At 36.1% G+C, this 24,864-nt stretch overlaps 2 protein-coding genes and 2 pseudogenes across 2 annotated transcripts; 1 reads left to right on the plus strand and 3 right to left on the minus strand.

The window, feature by feature from the left end:
- Positions 1-5,135, minus strand: part of LOC111382624 — a 10,234-nt pseudogene extending 5,099 nt beyond the window's left edge.
- A 6,467-nt stretch (positions 5,136-11,602) lies between these two features.
- On the minus strand, positions 11,603-12,520 carry LOC111377105. Its single transcript, XM_023000158.1, has 2 exons — positions 12,382-12,520; positions 11,603-12,321 (listed from the first exon to the last, which is right to left on the minus strand). Exons 1-2 carry the CDS (start codon positions 12,518-12,520, stop codon positions 11,603-11,605), a joined length of 858 nt encoding a protein of 285 aa, XP_022855926.1.
- Positions 12,521-12,597: 77 nt separating this feature from the next.
- LOC111377113 lies at positions 12,598-14,102 on the minus strand. The gene is made up of 2 exons (XM_023000168.1): positions 13,236-14,102; positions 12,598-13,134 (listed from the first exon to the last, which is right to left on the minus strand). Exons 1-2 carry the CDS (start codon positions 14,100-14,102, stop codon positions 12,598-12,600), a joined length of 1,404 nt encoding a protein of 467 aa, XP_022855936.1.
- Positions 14,103-21,302: 7,200 nt separating this feature from the next.
- Positions 21,303-24,145, plus strand: LOC111382604 (annotated as a pseudogene).
- Positions 24,146-24,864: the final 719 nt, after the last annotated feature.

The raw sequence follows: 24,864 nt of genomic DNA on the forward strand, positions 1-24,864 counted from the left end.
TTTTACTTCTATTTCTTTAATTTCCTCAGCTAAGCTCAATTAAAAAATCTTAATATAATGACTGCATGCAATTATTGATAACTGTTTGTATTTTTGTAAAATTGTCACAATCACAGCTTATTATTTTATCTTGGGTTTCAATGATTTGATCTATTGACTATGGTGATTGTTGTCCGTTTCAAGCTCATAAGGAACACAAAGATGTTACAATCATGCTACGTTGACATTCTATTATTGGACTGTTTAAAACACAATCACTTTTTATATCCAATCATTTGCTGTTGTCACCTGCTCTTCTATCATTGCATTTGTCAAAACTCTTTTGTCAAAGTGGCATAATCCAAGATGTTAAATATCTTTTTATATGAAGGTCTTTTCATTTGATTGAATTGACTGGGGGAATAAAATTGATGAAGACGAGGTTAATCTATTTTCCCTGAAATAAGATAAATTTGGAATTAGTTACATAAGCAATTTATATTTTTTTAATTCTGTTTAATCCTTGGGAGACCTTCATTGTATATTGGCTAATGTGAAGTTAAGCACAATCTTTTTCCCTTTTTCAGGTTAAAGGTACATGGAACATTTTCAGCATGTTGACGTGATTTAGTAGTGTCAATTGTATTTATATATAAATAATAGTATTCGATTCAGGTAGATCAAGCCATAAGAGAGAGGGGTCGACCAAAACTAATATAACGTGTTATAAGTGTTAAGAATCTAGATGATTTAGATCTTCTTATAGATGAAACTGAATAAAATGGAGAGAATGACTCATATAACCGATCCCAATACTAAGTAACGCCTAGTTTATAGTTGTTGTAAATAAGATTATGGAATTGGACAAAGCAATAATCTGAATCTGTTGGACTATATTCCATTCCAATATAATCAGACAAGTGGGGTTTTGAAAAAGAACTTTCCTTTGCACAAATGGAAAAAATTGTATGAGGAATAGTTTGTCCTCTTTTATAGACGGCAAGGACATAGAAAAGTGCTTAGTAGAAAATAACATTAAAAGTTTTCGATTTACGTATAATATTATTTTATGGAAGATTGTATGATTGAAAATAGGAGAGAAAAAAATAAAATGTAATGAAATGTAATTTAATGGAGACAAACGGGGCTTAACCATGTCTACTACAATCTTTATATACAGATACAGACACTAACCCTACAGAGTACAGACTAATCACTTTCCGAATCTAAAAAAAAAAAAGAACAAGAGCAAAAAGATCTTAACATTTTCATGATGAACAGATCAAATGATTTCAAGTTCTGGGATGAACAAAGATCAGAAGAATATTATCAGAATGGTAATGATTCAGGGCATGTTGAAGATGAATTTACAGATTGTTCTCCTCCTCTGTGGACTAAGGCTTCAAGAAATATTAGGTATCACTGCCATTACAGTTTTCCATCGTCGGATTCACATTTACAGGCTATTGCAGATAGCAGAAAGGAACTGATGGAGATGATTAAGGACATGCCTGAATCGTCGTACGAACTCTCGTTTAAAGATATTCTCGAGGATCAGAAAAGCATGGAGGTAGAAAAGAAGAAAACTGTAACACAGGAAATGAATCAGAAGTGTAAAACTGGGGATTCAGAAAAATGTAAAAATATTAGGCAAAGGCAAATTTCGCGGAGTGAAAGCATGGAAAGTAGAGTTCTTCTTCTGAAGATGTTCCTACCAGTGTCTATTGGTTCCAAGAAATCCAAGAGAAGAATTTGTGGGAAAGTTTCTCCTGAATTATCATCCAAGAGATCGACTAAATGGGCTTACAAAGACTGGTGGAAGACGATATTTTTAGCAGTAAAAGATAACAAAAACAGACCTAATATAAAGAGATGCTCCAGTGACATCAGTAGCAACAGAAATAGGTATTTGCGTCCTTTTGAAGTTCATGTTGCTATGCAGTCTATTGAAAAACATTTTACTTTCCCATTTTCACTTAGTATTCTCCACTGCTATATAATCTTCCTTATCAAACATCTCTTTTGGATATTTTTAGATTGGTGAAAAGCAACTCCATACGCAGTTGGTGGTCGTTCAGCAGCAAGAGTTGCATATCAGGAGGTTGTCTCTTCTAAATGAAGAATGGTGGGGATACACAAGACAACTAACACAATCAGAACAAGGAATGACGTGCGAGACATTTTATGTACAAAAGCTCAAGCATAATCTCAAAACAATATTATATTTATCCTGAAACTAGCACAGGCACTTGTTATTTGAAGAAACTTCTCTTGAAGTGAAGAACTGCTATAATTGCCAAACATTCAAGCACATACATGTTTTATATGGGCACAATAAAATTCTATACTTCAATTCCAGTACTGTGGAAGTTATAATCCTTCATTACATTGGCATAATGGAGCATGTGGTTAAGACATCTTGTCACAGTATCAAAATTTTGACGGACAGTATTTGACCTCCATTAGAACATCTCCAATGGGGATGTAAAATTTGGTGTAAATTAGTATCTCCAAAATTACTTTTGTATCCTCATTTACACCTAGGTGAATCTAAATCCAAATTCTGCTCCCGTGGGAGATCTAAATTTTCTTTTTGTCTCTTGAGGATGTATATACAACAATTTTTTTTTTTGGTCGAAAGATGCAATTTGTATTTCCTTTGCATCTATCCATTGGAGAGGTTTTCGGCCACTTTGGAGATCTAATTCGCAATTTAGATCTATTTTTCACCACGATTGGAGCTACTCTAAGAGGTGTAGGAAATCGAATCCCGTGGAGTAGCTTAAATAAAACCGCGGAAGCGCTGGTTTTAATTTGCTCAACATTTCAGTTGATTAATTTTGATCGAGAGCTTGCTCATATCAGCTTCAGTAAAATATCGGGCATTTACGAGAAGCAAATCAAATATAATCATAATATGTCATATTGTTGAGTTAGCATTGAATTCTATTTGTACTATCTGCATACAGCAAAAGTTCTCTATCATCCAATACACATCTCGACTAGTTCGAGTTCAGATGGTGCTGTAGGGACAACATAAGACGATCTCGTTAAGATTGATCACGATAGTCATATAAATATTTACTTTAGTGCTTTATCAACAACACAAGGCAGAATTCATTATACAAAGATATATTTTCATCATTCACGCAATAAGAAATTTACAATACAAACCAAATCATAAAACAGTGATCTAGACAATAGATAATAGATAACTAAATTTTACGATTTAGTACTAGGCATCGGACCAGGTGATATCCAACTCGCCCACATTGCCAGATACTCCTAAGGCTTTCCATACAGCTTTAGAGGCATCGACAATGTTATTATCACATGGAGGTTGATAATCATGGTCGTCATCACATCCCATGGTAGAATCACACTCGTCAACCACCATAGCAGTTACACTTCGGCCATTAGCAGTTATTGTGATATTGTTAAGGCATCTTGATCCTCCGCTGTACCATCCAGTTGACAGAGCGACAACTGGTGTGTCATCGGAGTGGTACTTGTTGTCACATTCTGATGGTGCACCGCCATCTCCACCCTTCTCGAAGCTGTTAATCGTGAGAACTGCCTTAGTGCTACCGGACACTGATGGTGAACATTTGTAGGTGGTGTAAGATTTTCCCTGTTTACAGCAGTCAGATTGGTTTTCCTGGTTGCATTGTCCAGGGGGAGGCTTTTTTCCAATTATTTTGCCACTTGGCTTGCACTCTTGAAGTCTAGCCTCTGAAAAATGAGTAACAAGAAAGAGTAGCACAAAAAGAAGAGCTCCTGAGCTTAATTTCTTCATCTTTTCTCTCGAATCAAAACACAAGTATTGATGAGATGATTGAGTTTGGTGCAAATTCTGATCAAAGGATTCGTTTATATATAGTTTGGCCAAAGAAAATGCCAAGATTGTGCTCAAGGTAAAAGAAATACAAAAATGAAATACGTCAGATTAGTATTCATAAATAATGTTAAGGTTAGTCATAAAGTCCATGGGAGGGTTCAAATAGAACCATGACTGTAAACTATGCTGCGATTTTCTGTATATTCACGCAGAAGCTCGAGCTATTAAAAATGAGATGCTATTAATTATTTATATTTTATTTTCTATGCACTATCTCACATGCAGCTCGTATTAACGGTTATACTTAAACCTATTAAATTATCTCATCTAAAAGTTTAAGTTATTTGCGAGATGTAAATTTTATATATTTATATTTATATATTGTCTTTAACCATGTGAGTTTTGTGATTATTAAAGCCATATGAAAAGGAACCTTCAAATAACTTGTATACCATATCTCAATCCTCAGTCGTCTGTTCATTTTTTAAGATTCCATCAACATTTTGTCCCATGTTTTATTTCTATTTTCCTTTGAAAATCCCAGAAGACATTAGATGTATGGCAATTTGTTGGTGTTCTTTGACCAGTTCTGTCAGAGTGCAAAATTAGATGTAGATTACCATTTAGTTAAGATATCAGTCTCTGTCACTGATGTTGAAAAGTTTAGAAGCCACGGCAGAAACAAATAATTAATGATATTTGATAGATTAAATTAGTGGCCTAGCCCTGTTGAACTGTACACTGGAATATATGACTGACCCTATCACTTTTCACACGATGACATAATTCATAACAAGTTTGTGTATTGAGAACTATATCTTGGAAATTGATGAAGAGAGGAAAAGAATAACAACTAATAACCAGCAATAAAATACTGCAACAAATCTGGAACATAGTGATCACGAACAAATTAATGTAACACTGAAGGCTTGAACACGATATCACTGTTTTCAAACTGTATTTGCCCCCTTTCCTTTGTATGGGATGCTTAAAGGAATCGCCAGCAAATGGTTTGTAGGATTATAACAAGCCTTGTAAGAGATTAACGCCAAAGCACAAGTGTTATCTCCCAAAACTTGAAGAACACAATGAGAGTTTTTCAATATGAATAAAATCATAATTTGATATTCGTTTTGGAGTGATAATGTTTCTCAAATGTTTTTCAATTAATTTTGCCTTCAATAGGGATCCACTATTTATAGGCAAGTGTTCGCTAAAATCCTATACCGCAAGTGCACAGATCGCGTTCAAGTAATAAAGTGGACCTTTCGAGCCCAAGTATCGTCCAACAGAGATTGTATTAGTTTAAATTTAAATTATCTACGCCTTAATCGAAACAATAGAAATTTTTTCGCTAACTAAATTATAATTTAATAACTTACTTATAAATATAAAGTCTAAATTAACTAAATTAAATGCGCGATTATAACTAAATGCAAGTTTTATAAAAATATGATAACAAAATGCGTACTAGGATCCCGAATCCCTTTAAATCAATCCCCTTTAATTTGAATTTTATAAAATTGACAACACGATTCAATTATGAAGACCAATATTCCCAATTTGTTTAACAATCTCTCTCGAGTAGAATTAAACTTATTTTCACATGCGATCCGACTATATTTCTATGACGGATGCGAACATATAAAAATGCATTAAAGATTTATGAATATTTAAAGATCACGTAAAGCATAGCGGTATATTTCTATTCCCTATTGAATTTTACGATAATTAACATAATGTCTAACTTATTTTCTATCTCTCAAGAGTAAAAAAGCCACAAATCTCATACAAATATTGCGCCTATAATTGTAGAGAAAATAAAATCCATGCCAATCATTCAATAATTAAAAACATGTTTTAACGTCAAATAAATAAAATTCAAGATTAAGGGTTCATAATATAAGATTCATGGCAAATCCTAGCATGAAAGATCTAGCCTAACATAACGGCAAAATTAAATAAATAAAAGTGGAACGACATCACCAATAATTGACGGAACGTGATTGACATCAAAGTTCCTTCCAAGAATAATCTGAAATTTTTTCCTTTAAGCCGCTGCCTTCCGTGCGTCTCCGCCTCGTGTTTGCTGTCCTCTATCTAGTATATATATTATTCCAATTGGGCCCCTCACTTTTGTAATACAATACTAGAGTCCAAAGCTGCCGCCCACTTCAATTGTTTTGTATATAATATAATCAATTCAGCTTCCAAATTTATTAATTCCAGCCACCGTCAATCTGCCGTTTTCTGCGTCTCTAATCTCTTCCAAATATTGGCTTCTTGTGGGTGTGTATATGTATTTAATTCAAACTCTGCAGCCCACCAATTCACCGTCAGCTGCTGGCCGTCTTTATCAATTCAGCAATTTCAATCTGCCGTTTTATGTGCATCCAATAATATAAATTCAGCCCCCGGCACTCCCTTCAACCTGCCGTTTTCTTTTGTATTTAATATATTCAACTCAGCCCCGGCTTCCTCTCAATTTGCCGCCGACTTGAATAATCCCAAAAGGGATTCTAATTTCCTCCCACGGCTGCCTCCTCCTCGCCGTTTTCTGTCTATGTGTTTATGAATTTTTGTCTACTCCCCCCGGCTTTTCTCGGCTGCAAGTATACATATACCTAAACAAAAAAAGCCCTTATTCTGTATACAAATTAGAAGCCCAAGTCCAATAAGTTTTGTGTACTCAATTCTTTCGTGTAATGCAAGTTGGTCCTTCTCTTCATTTTCTCCTCAATTTTGATCCTCCATCTTTTATTCCGCGAGATTTTGTCCACAAACTCAATGTAATAGCCAATTGATTATTTTCTTTTCCAGTTACTTCAAAACGGGTCCATAACTAAAAACAAAAGAAAATTAACACAAGTTAGGTAAAAATTGATAATTTGACGACATAAAAACCTAATTATGTAGTCCGAATAAGTGTATAAAATGCACTTATCAAACACCTCCAAACTAAAACATTTGTTGGTCCTCGAACAAAACAAAATAAAACTTAAGAATAACACATTTCTAGCCTAACAAATCATAAATAAAAGACTCAACGTTGAACTACTTACCATATGCTTCAGGTTTGAATTTAAGCAATATTTTAGAAAGATCCAAACAACATCAAAAATAAAAAATAAAAATTTTCTTATCCGATGCTCGATTTAGTGTGTGTGAGATTAGCCAACATTGAACTAACACCTATATTAGAATACAACCAATCAAGTGTTGTTGATTTATTCATAGTCCCAACCCTCTTGTGGTCATTTTTTCTCACACCTCTCGTATAACAATCACTCATGCTTTTCTCTCCAATCCTGAGGCATTTCTAGTATATAAGGGGTTCCTAAAAATCATTATGATGCATTTTTCCGCACAAGTATTTAGAATTAGATACTTGTAAACCTAGAAAGAGAGATAGTAAGTCTTTCTCATAATCACACCGCCAATCTCTAGAATTCAAATCTCAAAGTCATTACTAGGCACATCTCACTTTTGATAAATTATATCTCAATTTTTCTTCATTTTTTCTTTTCTTTTTTTTTTTTTGACATCTCCTGTGCAAGACTTCTCTTCATTAAGCTTTCTAAATGACCCATGTAGCGAATTTTAGGCCGATGACTCCCAAGTCAGACGATTATAGGGCATCAGGTTTTTAGATACCCTTGCAGGTTTAATAACCCGAGTCAAAAAGGCTACGAAAATTAGTAGAAGATGTGTTGCTTTTTCTTTTGATATGAGAATCCAACTGTTTATTTATTTTTATTTTTTTCTTATGTGCAAAGCTTCTTTCCATTAAGCTTTCTAGATGACCCCTGTAATGAGTTTTAGGCCGATAACTTCCAAGTCAGACGACTATAGGGCATCGGGTTTTTAGATACCCTTGCAGGCTTAATCACTCGAGTCATAAAGGCTACGAAAAGAAGTAAAAAAATGTATAATGATCAGTGCCCGTTTTAGACTTTTTAACTTAAACCCTTTCAATTAACACCGGGGTTCTAGAATTCCAAACCATCGCACTTCTAGGAAGACAAGCACTAACCTTCTCACCCCCAAACTGCTTTTTTTTTTTTTTTACAGTTTGGTTTCTAAATAAGGTACTTGGAAATTTTATTCAAACCTAAGTCAACAACATCAACAATTCCACAAAAATTTCATTGTGTACCAACATAAGTGATAAATCAATATGGCTATGTGTTCAAATAATCAAATCTAACATGGATAAGTTTTAAAGTAAAAGTACAAGTTAAGATGTTATCTGGCATCTAACTAAATATGTACTCAATTCAAACAAATAATATCTCCATAGACGGCAAGTTGTCAACGCTACTAAACAATTTATTTATTTATTATTTTTTTTTATGAATGATTTTTTTTCTTTTGATTTTTTTATTTATTTTATAACAGTTATACGGACTCGATTAGCAGTTGAAAAATATGTATTCTAGGTATCCGAATACTCACCCACCCCCAAACTAAAATACTACATTGTCCCCAATGTATAAGCAAAACTAAACAAAGTAAGGGGTAAGGATCAGAAACTCCTCGGGGTAAATGGATGCGATGAATAATCAGGCTGCTCCAATTGGTAGGTATCACGACAGATGTAGCTTTTCTTTGTTGTGAGGCTTTAATTCTCTGTTTCAAGTATTCAAAATAAATATTAGCGATATCATACAAAAGTTAGATATTTGCAATAAATTCAAACCAAGAAAGATTGAGATTTAGGTACCACTTTAAAGATGCATATCACATCAATGTAAGCTCAATAGAATGCTAAGATGTTAACGATGAACCTAGATAACCATGTCAAAATAAAATGAACTTAATGAATAAATATGCCTAAGTTACTGATGCAGGTCTGAAAGTACCACTTAAAATGTGTCCAACACTACCCATTTAAAGGCATGAGTTCCTAAATTAATGCAGTCCCTAAAACTATATGTAATGCAATAGTTAATTAAAATAGCAAGATAGAAGAATGGGTTGCCTCCCATTAAGCGCTCGATTTGTAGTCTAGAACTCGACTTTTTGTTCATTCATTCTGGTGTTGCAAGTTAAACGGTTGATTTTTCTTTCGAAAATTCACCATCCTAATATGGCTTCAACCGTTGTCCATTAACCTTAAAGGTCCCTTTACTTTCATGCGTTATTTCAACTGTCCCATAAGGAAACACCTTGACTATGGTGTATGGCCTTGAACACCTAGACCTCAATTTACCAAGAAAAAGTTTGAGTCTAGAATTGTACAGCAAAACTTGTTGCCCAACCTCAAACTTCCTTCTTTGAATGTGCATGTCATGCCACTTTTTTGTACGCTCCTTGTAGAGTTTTGCGTTCTCATAGGCTTCCAATCGAAATTCATCCATTTCATTCAACTGAAGTAATCTCTTTTCACCGGCGGCCTTTAAATTAAAGTTCAAGTTCTTGACTGCCCAATAAGCTCGGTGCTCCAATTCAACTGGCAAATGACACGCTTTTCCAAAAATCAAACGATAAGGAGACATGCCTATAGGTGTTTTAAAAGCCGTTCTGTAAGCCCACAAAGCATCGTCAAGTTTCTTAGACCAATCTTTTCTTGAAGAACTCACTGTTACCTCCAGTATCCGCTTTAATTCTCAATTGGAGATTTCAACTTGACCGCTGGTCTGAGGGTGATAAGGGGTAGCTATACGATGTCGGACGTCATATTTAGCCAGCAAAGACTCAAACCGACGATTGCAAAAGTGTTTGCCCCCATCACTTATGATAGCTCGAGGTGTACCATAACGGGTGAAAATATACTTCTTTAGGAACCCAATTAAAACCTTCGCATCGTTGGTTGGCAATGCTACTGCTTCCACCCACTTAGAAATATAATCAACGGCGACAAGTATATACTGATTCGAGAATGATGAGGGAAATGGCCCCATAAAGTCGATCCTCCACACATCAAAGAGCTCTACCTCTAGAATGATATTCAGAGGCATCTCGTTCTTTCCTGAGATATTTTCCGTGCACTGACATCTATCACACCTCTTCACAAATTCAAATGTATCTCGGAATATCGATGGCCAGTAAAAACCAGACTGTAAAATTTTAGCGGCAGTCTTTGATGCGCCAAAGTGTCCAGCATAGGCAGATGAATGACATTGCTCGAGTATCTAAGGGATCTCTTCTTTAGGAATACACCACCTAATAATTTGATCTGGACCCCGCCTGTAAAGAATAGGGTCCTCCCAAAAATAATACTTCAAATCAGAAAGAATTTCTTCTTTTGATGACTTGAATAGTCTAGTGGAATAATGGATTTGGCCAGATAATTCACTATATCAGCATACCAAGGTACATCCTCTATATTGAAAATCTGTTCATCTGGAAAGATCTCATCTATGTTCACTGTCTTTTCCTGTTCTCCATGCTCAAGTCGGGATAGGTGATCAGCTACTAAGTTTTCACTCCGTTCTTATCTCTTATCTCTAAATCAAATTCTTGTAGAAGTAATACCCATCTGATTAGTCTTGGCTTTGCATCTTTCTTTGTCATCAGATACTTTAAAGCTGCATGATCTGTATAAACTATTACTTTTGATCCAACAAGATAAGAATGAAATTTATCAAAAGCGTAGACTACAGCTAAAAGTTCCTTCTCAATGGTGGCATAGTTCAGCTGTGCATCATTCAATGTCTTGCTTGCATAATAGATCACGTGAAAAAATTTATCTCGTCGCTGTCCCAATACTACTCCCACTGCATAGTCACTTGCATCACACATTAGTTCAAAGGGCAAACTCCAATCTGGTGTAACAATTATTGGCGCTGAAATTAACTTCTCCTTTAAAGTGTTGAAAGACAATAGACATTCTTCGGAGAAGTTGAAAGGGACATCCTTGACTAGTAGATTGCATAATGGTTTAGTAATCTTAGAGAAGTCTTTGATGAAGCGCCGATAAAATCCAGCATGACCAAGGAAACTGCGAACACCCTTGACCGAGGTTGGTGGTGGTAACTTCTCAATAACTTGAATCTTTGCCTTATCCACTTCAATCCCTTTAACTGAAATTCAATGTCCCAACACGATGCCCTCTTGTACCATGAAGTGACACTTTTTCCAGTTTAATACCAAATTTGTTTCCTTACACCGCTGCAAGACCAAGTTTAAGTGCTCAAGACACTCATCAAATGAAGAACCAAAAACTGAGAAATCATCCATAAAGACCTCTATAAATTTTTCCACCATATCAGAGAAGATGTCCATCATGCAACGCTGAAATGTGGCGGGAGCATTACATAGACCAAATGGCATCCTACGATACGCAAAGGTGCCGTAGGGACAAGTAAACGTAGTCTTCTCTTGATCCTCAGGCGCTATCAAAATCTGATTATAACCGGAGTATCCATCGAGAAAACAATAATGGGAGTGACTTGTTAACCTTTCCAACATCTGATCAATAAATGGGAGGGGAAAGTGGTCCTTTCAAGTAGCAGTGTTAAGTTTGCGATAATCAATGCATACCCTCCATCCCGTAACAGTTCTGGTGGGAATCAATTCATTCTTCTCATTTTGCACTACTGTAATACCTCCCTTTTTCGGCACAACCTGAACAGGACTAATCCATGCACTGTCTGAAATAGGATAGATGATCCCTGCATCCAAAAGCTTCAAAATCTCTGCTCTGACTACCTCTTTCATATTTGGATTGAGTCTCCTCTGGCTGTCTATACTTGGTCTAAAATTATCCTCCATGAGAATTTTATGCATGCAGATTGTAGGGCTGATCCCTCTGATGTCGGCAATAGACCATCCAATAGCTGTTTAATTTTCTCTGAGTACTCTTAGCAATCTCTCTTCTTCAAGCTTACTAATGGAGTTTGAAATAATAACAGGCAATGTGGAAGATTTTCCCAGGTAGGCATAACGAAGGTGAGATGACAACTGCTTGAGCTCTAACTCAGGGGGCCTTTGAATTGATGGCAAAGGCTTTGTAGGACCAGTGCCTAATTCCTTAAAGTGTGGTCTGCGCCTATATGTAGGATTAGCTTCAAGATTTCTTGCACATGTTTCAATCTCATTAGAATCAGATTGAGTAGATTGAGAGTGTACAATGCATGCCTCATATGGATCTGGTGGATTATGCAACGGGAACGTATCATTTACTGTATTATCAATCACATCGATCTGGAAGCAACTGTCTGACTCTGCTGGATATCTTATGGCCTTGAACACATTAAATGTGACATGTTCTTCACCAAGTCTCAAAATCAGTTGACCTTTTTGCACATCAATAAGGGCTCTATCGGTAGCTAAAAATGGTCGACCCAAAATAAGTGGAACATCCCTATCCTCCTCCATGTCAAGAATGAGAAAATCAACTGGGAAGATGAATTTGTCCACTTTCACCAAGATATCCTCAATAATTCCTCTTGGGTGCGTGATAGACCGATCAGCTAGCTGTAAAGTCACTGTAGTTGCTTTAGCCTCCCCTAAACCCAGTTTTCTAAAAATAGATAATGGCATCAAATTAATACTTGAACCTAGATCACATAAAGCTTTATCAAAATAATAATCACCTATAGTGCAAGGTACAGTAAAACTCCCTGGATCTTTTAACTTAGGAGGTAGCTTCTTTTGTATTCTGGCACTACATTCCTCTGTCAACATTACAGTCTCATGTTCCTCTAGCTTGCATTTGTTAGATAAAATATCTTTCAAGAATTTGGCGTAACTAGGCATCTGAACGAGAGCATCCGCGAAAGGGATGTTGATGTGAAGCTTTTTGAAGACCTCAAGGAATTTTGTATACTGCCTTTCTAACTTGTGTTTTGCAACCTCTGAGGAAATGGAATTGGCGACTCGTATGGTTTAATAGGAGCAGCTTCCTTAACTTGCAGTGTATTTGAACTCTCTTTGATAGATGTATCTGTTGTTTGTTCAGTCTGTTCTGCATGCTCTTCATCAGTAGAGGGTACTTTTTCCTTATTTGCAGTTGGCCTCTTAACATGGAACTCAGGTAATTGGACCCCACTTCTAGTAGTAATTGCTTTGACGTGTTCTTTCGGATTAACCTCTGTATTGCTTGGCAATGTACATGGTGCTCTGCCCGATATAACTTCTGCCATCTGTCCCATCTGAGTCTCCAAGTTTTTAATTACAGCACTTTGATTCTGGATAGTTGTCTCAATCTTCCTCATAAATTGATTATTCGCATTCATGTACTGATCTGTCTTTTCCATGAATTTACCAAACATCTCTTCCAAGGAAGTTCTCTTCTCTGCTTGCTGAAACTGAGAACCATGTGGTGCAGTGAGATTCTGATTACTCCAGGAAAATTCGGGTGCTTCCTCCAACTAGGGTTGTAGGTGTCAGAATATGGATTATTTTGTTGGCGCTGACCCCCTTGTATGAAATCAACGTGTTCCGTACTTTGTATACGAATTGGACAATTTACTGTACTGTGATCCACCCCACATTCTTCACAACTTGCTCTTTTAGCCTGTACTACATTAGCTGACTGTGACATGCTCTCTACCTTATGAACCAAAGAGTCAATTTTTGCAGACAACGCTGTATACGTATCCACCTCATAAACTTCTGGTACTTTCTTGTAAACAACACGCTTAGAGGCCCACATGGCTGTGGTAGTAGCCACACTCTCAAACAACTCCAAAGCTTCATCAATTGTCTTTGTGGATAAGGAGCCATTAGATGATGAGTCCACCAAGCTTTTATAAGATGGAAGTAGACCTGCATAAAAATATTGGACCTGAAGCCCTTTGTTGATGCCATGATGAGGGCACTTCCAAAGCATGTTCTTGAATCTATTCCAAGCTTCAAAGGATTCGGTTTCTCCCTGCCCAAATATGGATATGTCATGCTTCAATTTCGTAATCTTAGCCGGTGGGAAGAATTTGGTGCAAAATTTTTTAGCCAAGTCATTCCAAGTGGTGATACTAGCAATAGGCTGTGAATCTAACCATTCAAGCGCTCTATCCCGTAGAGTATGTGGAAATAATCTCAATTTGATTGCATCATCTGAAATCCCTTGATATTTAAAGTGTTGACACATCTCCAAAAATTGAGAGACATGTATATGTGGATTTTCATCAGACCTGCCATAAAATTGATGTCCATTTTGGAATAAATGAATGACATTGGTCTTCAGCTGAAAATTTGGTTGTCCAAACAGAGGATAAACGATGCTAGATTGGCTTTGAATAATTTGTGGAGTCATAAAGTCCCCAACTAGCATGTTTCCTTCATTAACCACTGCTTCTTCGTTCACTTGAATAATTGGATTATTCTGTCCGTTGGCCATCTCTTGTTGTTTTATTTCTCTTGCTTCTCTTTGCCTAAGGTAAAAAGTACGTTCGATTTCTGGATCAGTTGGTATCAGTTCACCGTCCCTCAAATTTCGCATAAAATGCAAGAGAAAATTAAAGTGCCAAAATAACCGTAAAATAAAAATAAAATAATAATAATAATAATAATAATAATAATAATAATAAATAAAATAAAATAATAAGAAAAGAAAAGTTCGAATTGGTGCCAAGATAAATGAAATTAAACTAAAATACAATCCCCGGCAACGGCGCCAAAAACTTGTTCGCTAAAATCCTACACCGCAAGTGCACGGGTCGCGTTCAAGTAATAAAGTGGACCTTTTGAATCCAAGTATTGTCCCACAGAAATTGTATTAGTTTAAATTTAAATTATCTACGCCTTAACCGAAACAATAGAAATTTTTCGCTAACTAAATTATAATTTAATAACTTACTTATAAATATAAAATCTAAATTAACTAAATTAAATGTGTGATTATAACTAAATGCAAGTTTTATAAAAATATGATAATGAAATGCGTACTAGGATCCCAAATCCCCTTATATCAATCCTCTTTAATCCGAATTTTATAAAATTGACAACGCGATTCAATTATGAAGACCAATATTCCTAATTTGTTTAACAATCTCTCTCGAGTAGAATTAAACCTATTTTCACATGCGATCTGACTATATTTCTATGACGGATGCGAACATATAAAAATGTATTAAAGATTTATGAATACTTAAAGATCACGTAAAACATAGCGATATATTTCTATCCCCTATCGGACTTTACGACAATTAACATAATGTCTAACTTATTTTCTATCTCTCGAGAGTAAAACAAGCCACAAATCTCATACAAATATTGCGCCTATAATTGTAGAGAAAATAAAATCCATGCCAATCATTCAATAATTAAAAACATGTTTTAACGTCAAATAAATAAAATTCAAGATTAAGGGGTTCATAATATAAGGTTCATCGCAAATCCTAGCATGAAAAGATCTAGCCTAACATAACGGCAAAATTAAATAAATAAAAGTGGAACGACATCACCAATAATTGACGGAACGTGATTGACATCAAAGTTCCTTCCAAGAGTAATCTGAAATTTTTTCCTTTAAGCCGCTGCCTTCCGTCCGTCTCCGTCTCGTGTTTGCTGTCCTCTATCTAGTATATATATTATTCCAATTAGGCCCCTCACTTTTGTAATACAATACTAGAGTCCAAAGCTGCCGCCTACTTCAATTGTTTTGTATATAATATAATCAATTCAGCTTCCAAATTTATTAATTTTAGCCGCCGTCAATCTGTCGTTTTCTGCGTCTCTAATCTCTTCCAAATATTGGCTTCTTGTGGGTGTGTATATGTATTTAATTCAAACTCTGCAGCCCACCAATTCACCGTCAGCTGCTGGCCGTCTTTATCAATTCTGCAATTTCAATCTGCCGTTTTATGTGCATCCAATAATATAAATTCAGCCCCCGACACTCCCTTCAACCTGTCGTTTTCTTTTGTATTTAATATATTCAACTCAGCCCCGGCTTCCTCTCAATTTGCCGCCGACTTGAATAATCCCAAAAGGGATTCTAATTTCCTCCCACGGCTGCCTCCTCCTCGCCGTTTTCTGTCTATGTGTTTATGAATTTTTGTCTACTCCCCCCGGCTTTTCTCGGCTGCAAGTATACATATACCTAAACAAAAAAAGCCCTTATTCTGTATACAAATTAGAAGCCCAAGTCCAATAAGTTTTGTGTACCCAATTCTTTCGTGTAATGCAAGTTGGTCCTTCTCTTCATTTTCTCCTCAATTTTGATCCTCCATCTTTTATTCCGCGAGATTTTGTCCACAAACTCAATGTAATAGCCAATTGATTATTTTCTTTTCCAGTTGCTTCAAAACGGGTCCATAACTAAAAACAAAAGAAAATTAACACAAGTTAAGTAAAAATTGATAATTTGACGATATAAAAACCTAATTATGTAGTCTGACTAAGTGCATAAAATGCACTTATCAGAAAGCTTCAAATGCACGAAAAGGTGTCAAAACATGAGCTAAAAAGTCACCAAGTATGAATTGGCAACAGCTAAAAATGGGAAAAAAATGGTCACAAATTAATATCGTGCGGCCGCATGGTTATATTAAACAGGAGATTTTTTTCCCTGGAGAGAGCCGTGCGGCCGCACAAGCCAAATTTTTGGTCTTCATCCGTTTTTTCTCCCTTTCATTCCAAACGCCACACCTTTTGATTTTTGAACAATTTCCCAACACTATATTGGTGTTTTCAGCATAAAGAATTTGGTTAGCATAGGAACATTTCTTCTGTTATTGGTCTTTAATATTCATTCCTTAGAGTTCCAAGAAGTCAACCCTGGAGAATTGAACCTGGAAAAATTTCTCCGACTCTTGTAAATCAGGGAAATCTCTATGACAAGTACATAGACAAAGGGGTTTGACCTATAACAATTTTAAGAAGGGTGGAGATGTTGCGAGAGCCGACTCAAGCAATAGGAGGTACCTTAATCCCCGATTTGCCGGAGGGCTCCAATTTTTAAAATTTACATATTTTGCCTTTGTTTTTCCTTATGAAACATTCTACTGGGATCAATTACAAACAATTCTTCACTTAATAACATGAACAATACAAATAGTTCAACAAATTTAATCTTTAAAAGAAAAAATCGTCAATAAATAAATTAATAAAAAAATAAATACTCACCAGAAATTTGTTGGGAATAAAATGAAAGTTACACAAATAACATATAAGTAGTAATGTTATAAAGAAAGAATAAAAACTATTTATCTCAACCAAAGTAATATATAGAAAGAATAAAATTTGTGGGTGACACAGACGGCTTCTCATTAGTGATCACCGCCATTTTCAATAATAACATCAGAGTCACTAACAACTATTGATTTTCAATAGGTACCATTGGTGATTATGTCGATAATCATTTTCCATTGAACTTTGATTATCTTTGAAAATGCCCATTAAAGATTTGTGTCTAATGACCAAGATGTTTGTGATAAAAGAAGAGGTGATGGAAAATATTCTATATTTTACTGTGTTTCCTTGATGATACTGTAAATGGGGATTACAACATATATATAGAACAGAGATACTACAACACAAGGAAAGGTAAATAATAGTGAGCTGTGAGCTTGATTGGTGCACTTTGTGATGCTTGAATAGTGCAATCCGTGTGCAAGAAATAACAGTTAAATGTGGGGCTTGACTGGTGCAATTTGTCAGCTGGAATAATGTAATATGTCTGTTGGCTAATACTCCCCCTTAAGTTGGAGTATGGAGATTCGTAATGCCCAACTTGGAACGGAAGAAAGTGAACAATTCTTGACCTAAAGGCTTGGTGAAAAGATTAGCTTGTTGTTGAGATGTGGGCAAAAAGGTAGGAGAGATGAGACCGGCTTGGATGAGTTCATGAACCAGATGAAAATCTATCTCAATGTGTTTGGTTCATTTATGGAAAACAGGATTGCGTGCAATGTAAATTGCAGCCCGATTGTCACAGTGAAGCAGTGTTGGATGTGGATGAGAGATGGTGAGATCACGAAGAAGAGTGCGTAGCCATGTGAGTTCGCAAGAGATGTTGGCCATTGCACGGTACTCGGCATCTGTGGAATAGCGGGACATAGTTGTTTGCTTCTTTGTTTGCCAAGAAATAGGACTATTACCAATCTTAATAACAAAACTAGTGGTAAACCGCTGAGTAATAGGGTAGCTGGCCCAGTCTGAATCATAGTAAGTAGATAATTGAAAGCTGCATATGGAGGGGAAAAATAAGCCATATCCAAGAGTGGCTTTCAGATATCGAAGTAAGCGTTGTGTTGCTTGTTGATGAGGTTCTTAAGGAGCTTGCATGAACTGGCTCAAAAGATTGACAGAGAATGCAATGTCGGGCCTTGAAATCGTCATATAGATAAGGCGGCCAATTAAGCGACAATAGGGGGCCAGATCAGAAATAAGATTGCCATCCGAGTTATTGAGCTTGAGGGTTTGCTCCATTGGGAAATAAATAGGACAAGAGCCAAGCTGGCCAGCATTAGAGAGAATATCCAAAGTGTATTTTCGTTGATTGAAAAAAATCCCAGCAGAGGAGTGGGCCGCTTCAATGTCAAGAAAGTATTTCATGTTACCTAGATCTTTGATTTTCAAAGCATCAGTCAAGTGAGACTTGAGAGCAGTTATTGTGGAAAGGTCATTCTCAATAACCAATATGTCATCTACATAAATAAGGACTGCTGTGAACACTATACCCTTAGTTTGGGTGAAGAGGCTATGATCAGCATGAGATTGGTTAAAGTTGGCCAAAGTTAGAATTTGAGACAATTTGAAGTACTATTGGCGAGAGGCTTGTTTCAAACCATATAAGAATTTGTGTAACTGACAAACACGCATCTTCATCTTCGGACAATAACCAGGTGGTGGTTGCATATATACTTCTTCATCGAGGTCACCATGAAAAAATGAATTGTTGAAGTCCATTTGGTGTAAAAACCAATTTTTAGCTGCAATTATAGCAAGAAGACAATGAAGAGTGACAAGTTTAGCAATTGGAGCAAAAGTGTCATGATAGTCCAAACCTTCTACCTAATTATAACCCTTGGCAACAAAACGAGCTTTATGGTGAGCGATGGATCCATCTGCATGGAGTTTGGTTTTGTAAACCCACTTGCAACCAATAGCTTTCTTTCCAGGGAGAGGGAGACAAGGGTCCAAGTATGGTTAGTTTCTAAAGCTTTAATTTCTTCAGCCATAGCAACCCACCCATGAGAAAAGATAATAGCTTCGAAGTAAAGATGAGGATCATGAACATGTTTGGAAGTAGAGGTGAGAAAAGTAAAGTGTTTAGGACTTAATAAACGATAAGAAATAAGGTTAGGTAAATAATGAAATGTACCTGAAAAAGTTTTTGGAGGATGAGAGGAACTTGAAGAACCTGGAAGATTGGAGCAAATGTAATCCTCTTGGTACGCTGGATGAGTCGTTTGTCATCGTGGATGAGTAGAGATAGTGGGGGACAGAGGTGTTATGATGATATCATTGGGAAAGGAATCAGGCAAATTGTCATAAGGAGGATCGGTGGTAAGATGATGCTCTACTTCAGATAGATGGGGAAAAGGGTGATGCTCTACTTCAGGTAGATGAAAAATAAGATGAAGGATAAGTATAAATTCTGGTGAGACTATTGGAGAGTTGTTAACTTTTTAGGTTTCGGTGAGGTTATAGGTTTTAAGATTAGCAAAAGGAAAGACAGTTTCCACAAAATGAACATCACGAGAGGAAAATATTTTTTTTTTGTAAATATGTTATAGGCAGGATCGATAGAGTTACTTAGGGAATAGCCAAGAAAAATGCATTGAAAGGCACGAGATCACGATGAACTTTTAATGTGTGGGCATAACATAGACATCCAAAAATACAAAGATGATTATAAGTAGGGTTTTTGTGGAATAAAAGCTCATATGGTGTTTTGTGATTAAGATATGCTGATGGGGTACGGTTGATTAAGTATGTAGCAGTAAGAATGCACTCACCCCAAAATAAAATAGGTAAATGAGCTTAAAAACGTAAACAACGAACAACATTCAAGAGATGACGATGCTTACGTTCGGTGACACCATTTTGTTGAGGTGTTTCGACACAAGTACGCTCATGAATGATACCATGATCAGAAAAAAAATGTTGCATTCGATGTGCTAAAGAGTAATATGGGATGAGGTTTTGAGATGATAAAGTCCTCTACGTTCTTCACCCATTCGAATCAACTTCCTCATATGTTGGTCCAGAAATAAACAAAGAGAGGGTTTAAAATAAGCAAAGCAAGAAGAATTTTTGGTAAGTTAACTAACAGAGATAAGGTTGTATTGGAAACCAGGAACAAATAATATGTGCTCAAGTTGAAGTGAGGGTGATAATTGGAGATGCCCCACGTGAATGACTTGAGTCGTGGCTCCCGTGGGTAAGGTAAGTGTCTATGAATATGGGGTAATATGCATTGCATGTGGTAAGAGATCTATACAAGATACGTGGGTTGAAGCCCCCATGTCAATAACCCATGGATGCAACGACATATTATTTGCAAAACAGATAGAATTATAGCTGCCAGAGAAGTCATTTGAACGATCAAGTTGCAAAATATCCATCAGGTGTTGATATTGCTCATTTGAGAGGCTAGGAATTGCAATCGCTATAGAAGGTGAAGGCGACCAAGACACAACATTTGTTGTGGCGTTTGTTATGGAGGTAACTTTCTTTTGCTTTGGTTTGGAGGTGTCCTAATGTGCTAGGTACCCAATAATTTCAAAGTAGCCTTCTCTTTGGTGACCCTCTTTTCCACACTTTGTGCACTTATTGCCATTTCGTGCTCGATTATGGAAATTTGGTGGATGAGATCGAGCTATAGCCATGGTAGAATTATATGGTGTAGGAAGCAACGGGAAATGGAGATATTGTTGGGTCTCCTCTTGATGGATGATGGCGTAGGCTTTGGTGACTGTGCAGAAGATCCATGGCTAGAATCTGACTTCCAATGTTGCTAAAAGATTCATTCAGACCTATAAGAAATTGGAAGAATTGTTCGATTTCTTCTTTCCCTTGGTCATATTTGCGAGCAGCACATGTATAAGAACTGGGTTTAATGAGGGCATGTAATTCATCCCAGAGACCCTTGATGGTATTGTATAGGATGTCTGTCATTGATTCTTGCTGAAGATTAAAGAAATCGCGCTTTAGGCGATATAGGCGTGGGTTGTTGCTTTGAGAAAATCGTTGTTCTAGGTCCGTCCATACAGTAGAAGGATTTTGGCAGTAGATCAAACTTCGTTAGAGAGACTTGTTAATGGAATTAAATGGCCACGACTACGAGAGAACCATGTTGCAGCACCTTTCCCACAGTGTAGCAATTGATGCATCTTTAGGTTTTTTGATGGATTCATCAACAAAAAAATAGTTTATTTTTGGCATTGAGAGCAATGCCATGCGGGATGATTGTCACCGATGAGTGATTCTAGGACCAAAACAGCACTCGGATTATCTGCAGTAGTCAGGAAATAAGGTAAAGAGAGATCACTGACAAGTTGGGCTGGTGTGATGGTGACCATGGTGTCTGCCATGGTGAAGATGCGAAAGTGTTCAAAGATCCCAAAGATCGAGATGCTCTGTTACCATGATGAAAGAAGAAATGAAGGAAAATATTCTATATTTTATTGTGTTTCCTTGACGATGCTGTAAATGGATATTACAGCACATATAGAATAGAGATACTACAACACAAGGAAAGGTGAATAACAGTGAGTTGTGAGCTTAAGTGGTGCACTTTGTGATGCTTGAATAGTGCAATTCATGTGCTAGAAATAGCAGTGAGCTATGGGGCTTGACTGGTGCAATTTGTTTGCTGGAATAATGTGCTGAAAATGGCATTAAACTGTGAAGCTTAACTAGTGCAATCTGTTTGCTGGAATAATGTAATCTGTTTGCTGGCTAATAGTTTGAGTCATTGCTAAATATTTTTGTGCTATAGACGGGATGGTATATTGGAAAGCGAAAGTACATTAACAACGCTATTGTAAGTGCTAAGGGCCAAAGAATAAGTGTTTTAGTCATTGTATGTGATTCTACTATGGGATGTAATGAGGACCACGATTATCAACATTACACAGCAGTGCTTGCATACGACATGGTCCAATGCCTAGCATAGTTTATCACAATTGCAGTTATGATCTTGTTTATATTAAAGCATTTTAAGAATTTTACTTCCCTGTTTTCTAATTATAGCTTGAAAATTTTCTCATTTCCTAGTCCACCTATATATAAAGAATGTTCGTTTCACTTGCTGATAGTACTTTTTTTTTTTTTTTTGGGTGAATGGAAATATAAGTTATTATTAACCACAAGATATTGAGTATAATATAGCTGAGAATTTCAAGAGAACCAAGAATAACTCGTTGAAAACGTATAAGAAATGCAATAAAAAAATCTCAAGAAAATCGTTAACCATCTCATTTAAAAGTTTAAGGGTGTTCTAAATTATAACCAATTTTGGAGGTAGGTTAAAAATTTTGGCCAATTTTTATTTATTATTTATTATTTTTATTATTATTAATTTTTATTTTATTTTATTATTATTATTATTTTTTTTTTTTTTTTGGCAAAAGTGTCCCCTTTTTTATGTCAAAAGGCGAAAAAACCATTTTTGTAAGAATGGCCAAATTTATTATATGGTGTAGATTTCTTAGTACAGTTCTTGGTGTAGATTCATAGTATCCTTATTTACATTTTGTTTTGTATCCATATCAAATTTGTATATCATTCAATTTAATTCAGGATGTACTAGTTTGGATGAATCAGAAACCTTTTCTCTTGTGAAGGCAAATTTTCTGCATTGCAATGAAATTAAGTACTGCACTAACTGGTTAGCATGGCTTGAACCATAAATCTCGTAATCATCAATATTAGTAATACCGTATTTGACAGCTTGGGCCCAATCATTTGTCAAGGATGACTCATTGAAAAAAAGTAAGGGACCGGGCTTTTGTCGTCGTATGCTTATTCCAGGTAGTTTACTGTGGATTTGATGACAACCGGCGGACTCACTAAGGGCCTTGTGGGTGTAATTGCCCTCATTGACTCTTAGAGCATGTTTGGTATAGCTTAAAATTCAATTAAAATCAATTTTTTAGCTGTTATTTCACTATTTTAATCGTCATTTTTGAATTTTTATTTCACAAATAGGACATATTTTATCTCTAACGGTCAAAAAATTAATTTACAAAATCTATACCAAACAAGCACTTAATTTTTAACATTAAAAAAAATTACAATTTTAGCCCATAATTTTTAACCCAAACCAATTGTTTTTTCACTTAATTTTGTCTCGCCTCCATTGAACCATAATGGATTCTCTCAAAGGACATTCATCTGGATTTTCTTCTGCTGAATCAACCAACACGATTCATTAACAATAGATTCAATAGGGGCCCCATCTTGATTATTTAGATATATTTGAAGATCAGCTTAGGATTCTGTGAAGGTTCACAAGGATTCCCTTGTTTATGAAAAAGGTTGAACCCCAACCTTAAGGGTCCCCCACCGCCCCTGCCCTGGAGTATCGTGAGGGAGGTAAATCGCAGGTTATGCCTCCAAGGGCATAGGGTGGAAAGCTGCTTGTACACTTGCACTTACTCAAGAGCCAAATCCATATTTCAGGATTCGAACCCTTGACGCGACAACCTCAAGCAAAGCTGGATTTCTCCACCCTCTCCTTTTACCACTTGGAGATGTGCCCTGGGGGCAGGATTCCCTTGTTTATGACAAACATCTCTGCAAACAGCTAAGAATTAATCTAGGTACCAACATTACACAACTTGACATATGTCTTGTCTCATGCCGTGCCATGTTATATATATGTTGGGAATCAACGGACTTGCAGCGCAAACCACGGACAATCCGAAAGAATGAAAAAATGAAGAATTTTCAAGTTCTCATTTTGTTTCTGATTATCACGTCCTTGAATTTAGAGGTTGATGCTCACTGCTCAGTCCTGCAAACCAAATGGCAAGATTAAGGGCTAGAAACTACATAAAGGGGAATGCAATCATCAGAATGACTCCGAGTGTTGTGAGGAAGGCAAGTATTATTATGACATATTTAAGTTCTCACCAAAGATTTCAAAACGAAAGCAATTCGGACCATCAACAGTTTCAAGGACGGTAGCGAAGGTGGTGGCCCGTCAATAAGCACCACTCAGATAATAAGCCAGTCGTGGCACTGTCAACGGGGTGATTCTACAATGAGAAGAGGTGCTTAAAAAATATTACTATTTATGGGAATGGGAGGAGTGTCTATGCAATGGTGGTCGATGAGTGTGATTCTACACTGGGCTGTGATTCAGACCATGATTATCAGCTTCCTTGTCCTAACAACATTGTTGATGCCTCTAAGGTTGTCTGGAAAGCTTTAGGGGTGCCGGAGAAAAACGGGGGAGGATTTGATATTCACTAGTCTGATGCTTGATGTAAAATGAAGTTGTAACCAAGATGCTGCAGCACTGTACATAACAGAGATTTCCCTTATCAATGATTTAGGGCTACCTTGTTTCTTCTTCATCAAAAGAATAAGAAGTTTTCCATTCATGGAGTTATTCTATTCTAGCCATGTCGTATTTGTGCATGATCTAATAAGATATGAATACATGTTGTTTGCCAAAGTTTTAATAAATTTTGATAAAATTTAATGAAATATATGGTTAAAAACTTGATAAAAATTATTGGTCCTATGAAACGTGTGGCTAAAATTCAAGTGTAACCAGTTAAAAAGTTGATAAAAATTTATTAACGATTTATCAAAAAAGCACTAAGTAGTTTTCTTTTGTAGACAAAATACTAAAGATTTTGTAGCTTTGAATGTAAATAGCTATGTGGTAGATATCACATAGCTATTTACATTCAAAGCTCTAAAATATTAGTATTTAAAAGTATGTTTTACATACTTATATAGCCTCTTAAATTTGCTTAAAGTTGATTTGACTGGACATAATCTACTCATTCTAGTGTATATTGTTTTTCAGAAAAAATCCCTATCCAGAGATGAATCAAGTAAAATGAAGAAATATGGAGTTCAAATGGTGGAATTTCATGAACGAAAATTTAAGGATTTGATTGGAAGAATTGAAGAGTTAATTGGATGTTTTGATACATTTTGGGGACCAAGTTTAACACTTGGAAAGTTATAAA

This window comes from Olea europaea, chromosome 3 (assembly GCF_002742605.1).
Source record: "Olea europaea var. sylvestris chromosome 3, O_europaea_v1, whole genome shotgun sequence".
Classification (NCBI taxonomy): Eukaryota; Viridiplantae; Streptophyta; class Magnoliopsida; order Lamiales; family Oleaceae; genus Olea; species Olea europaea.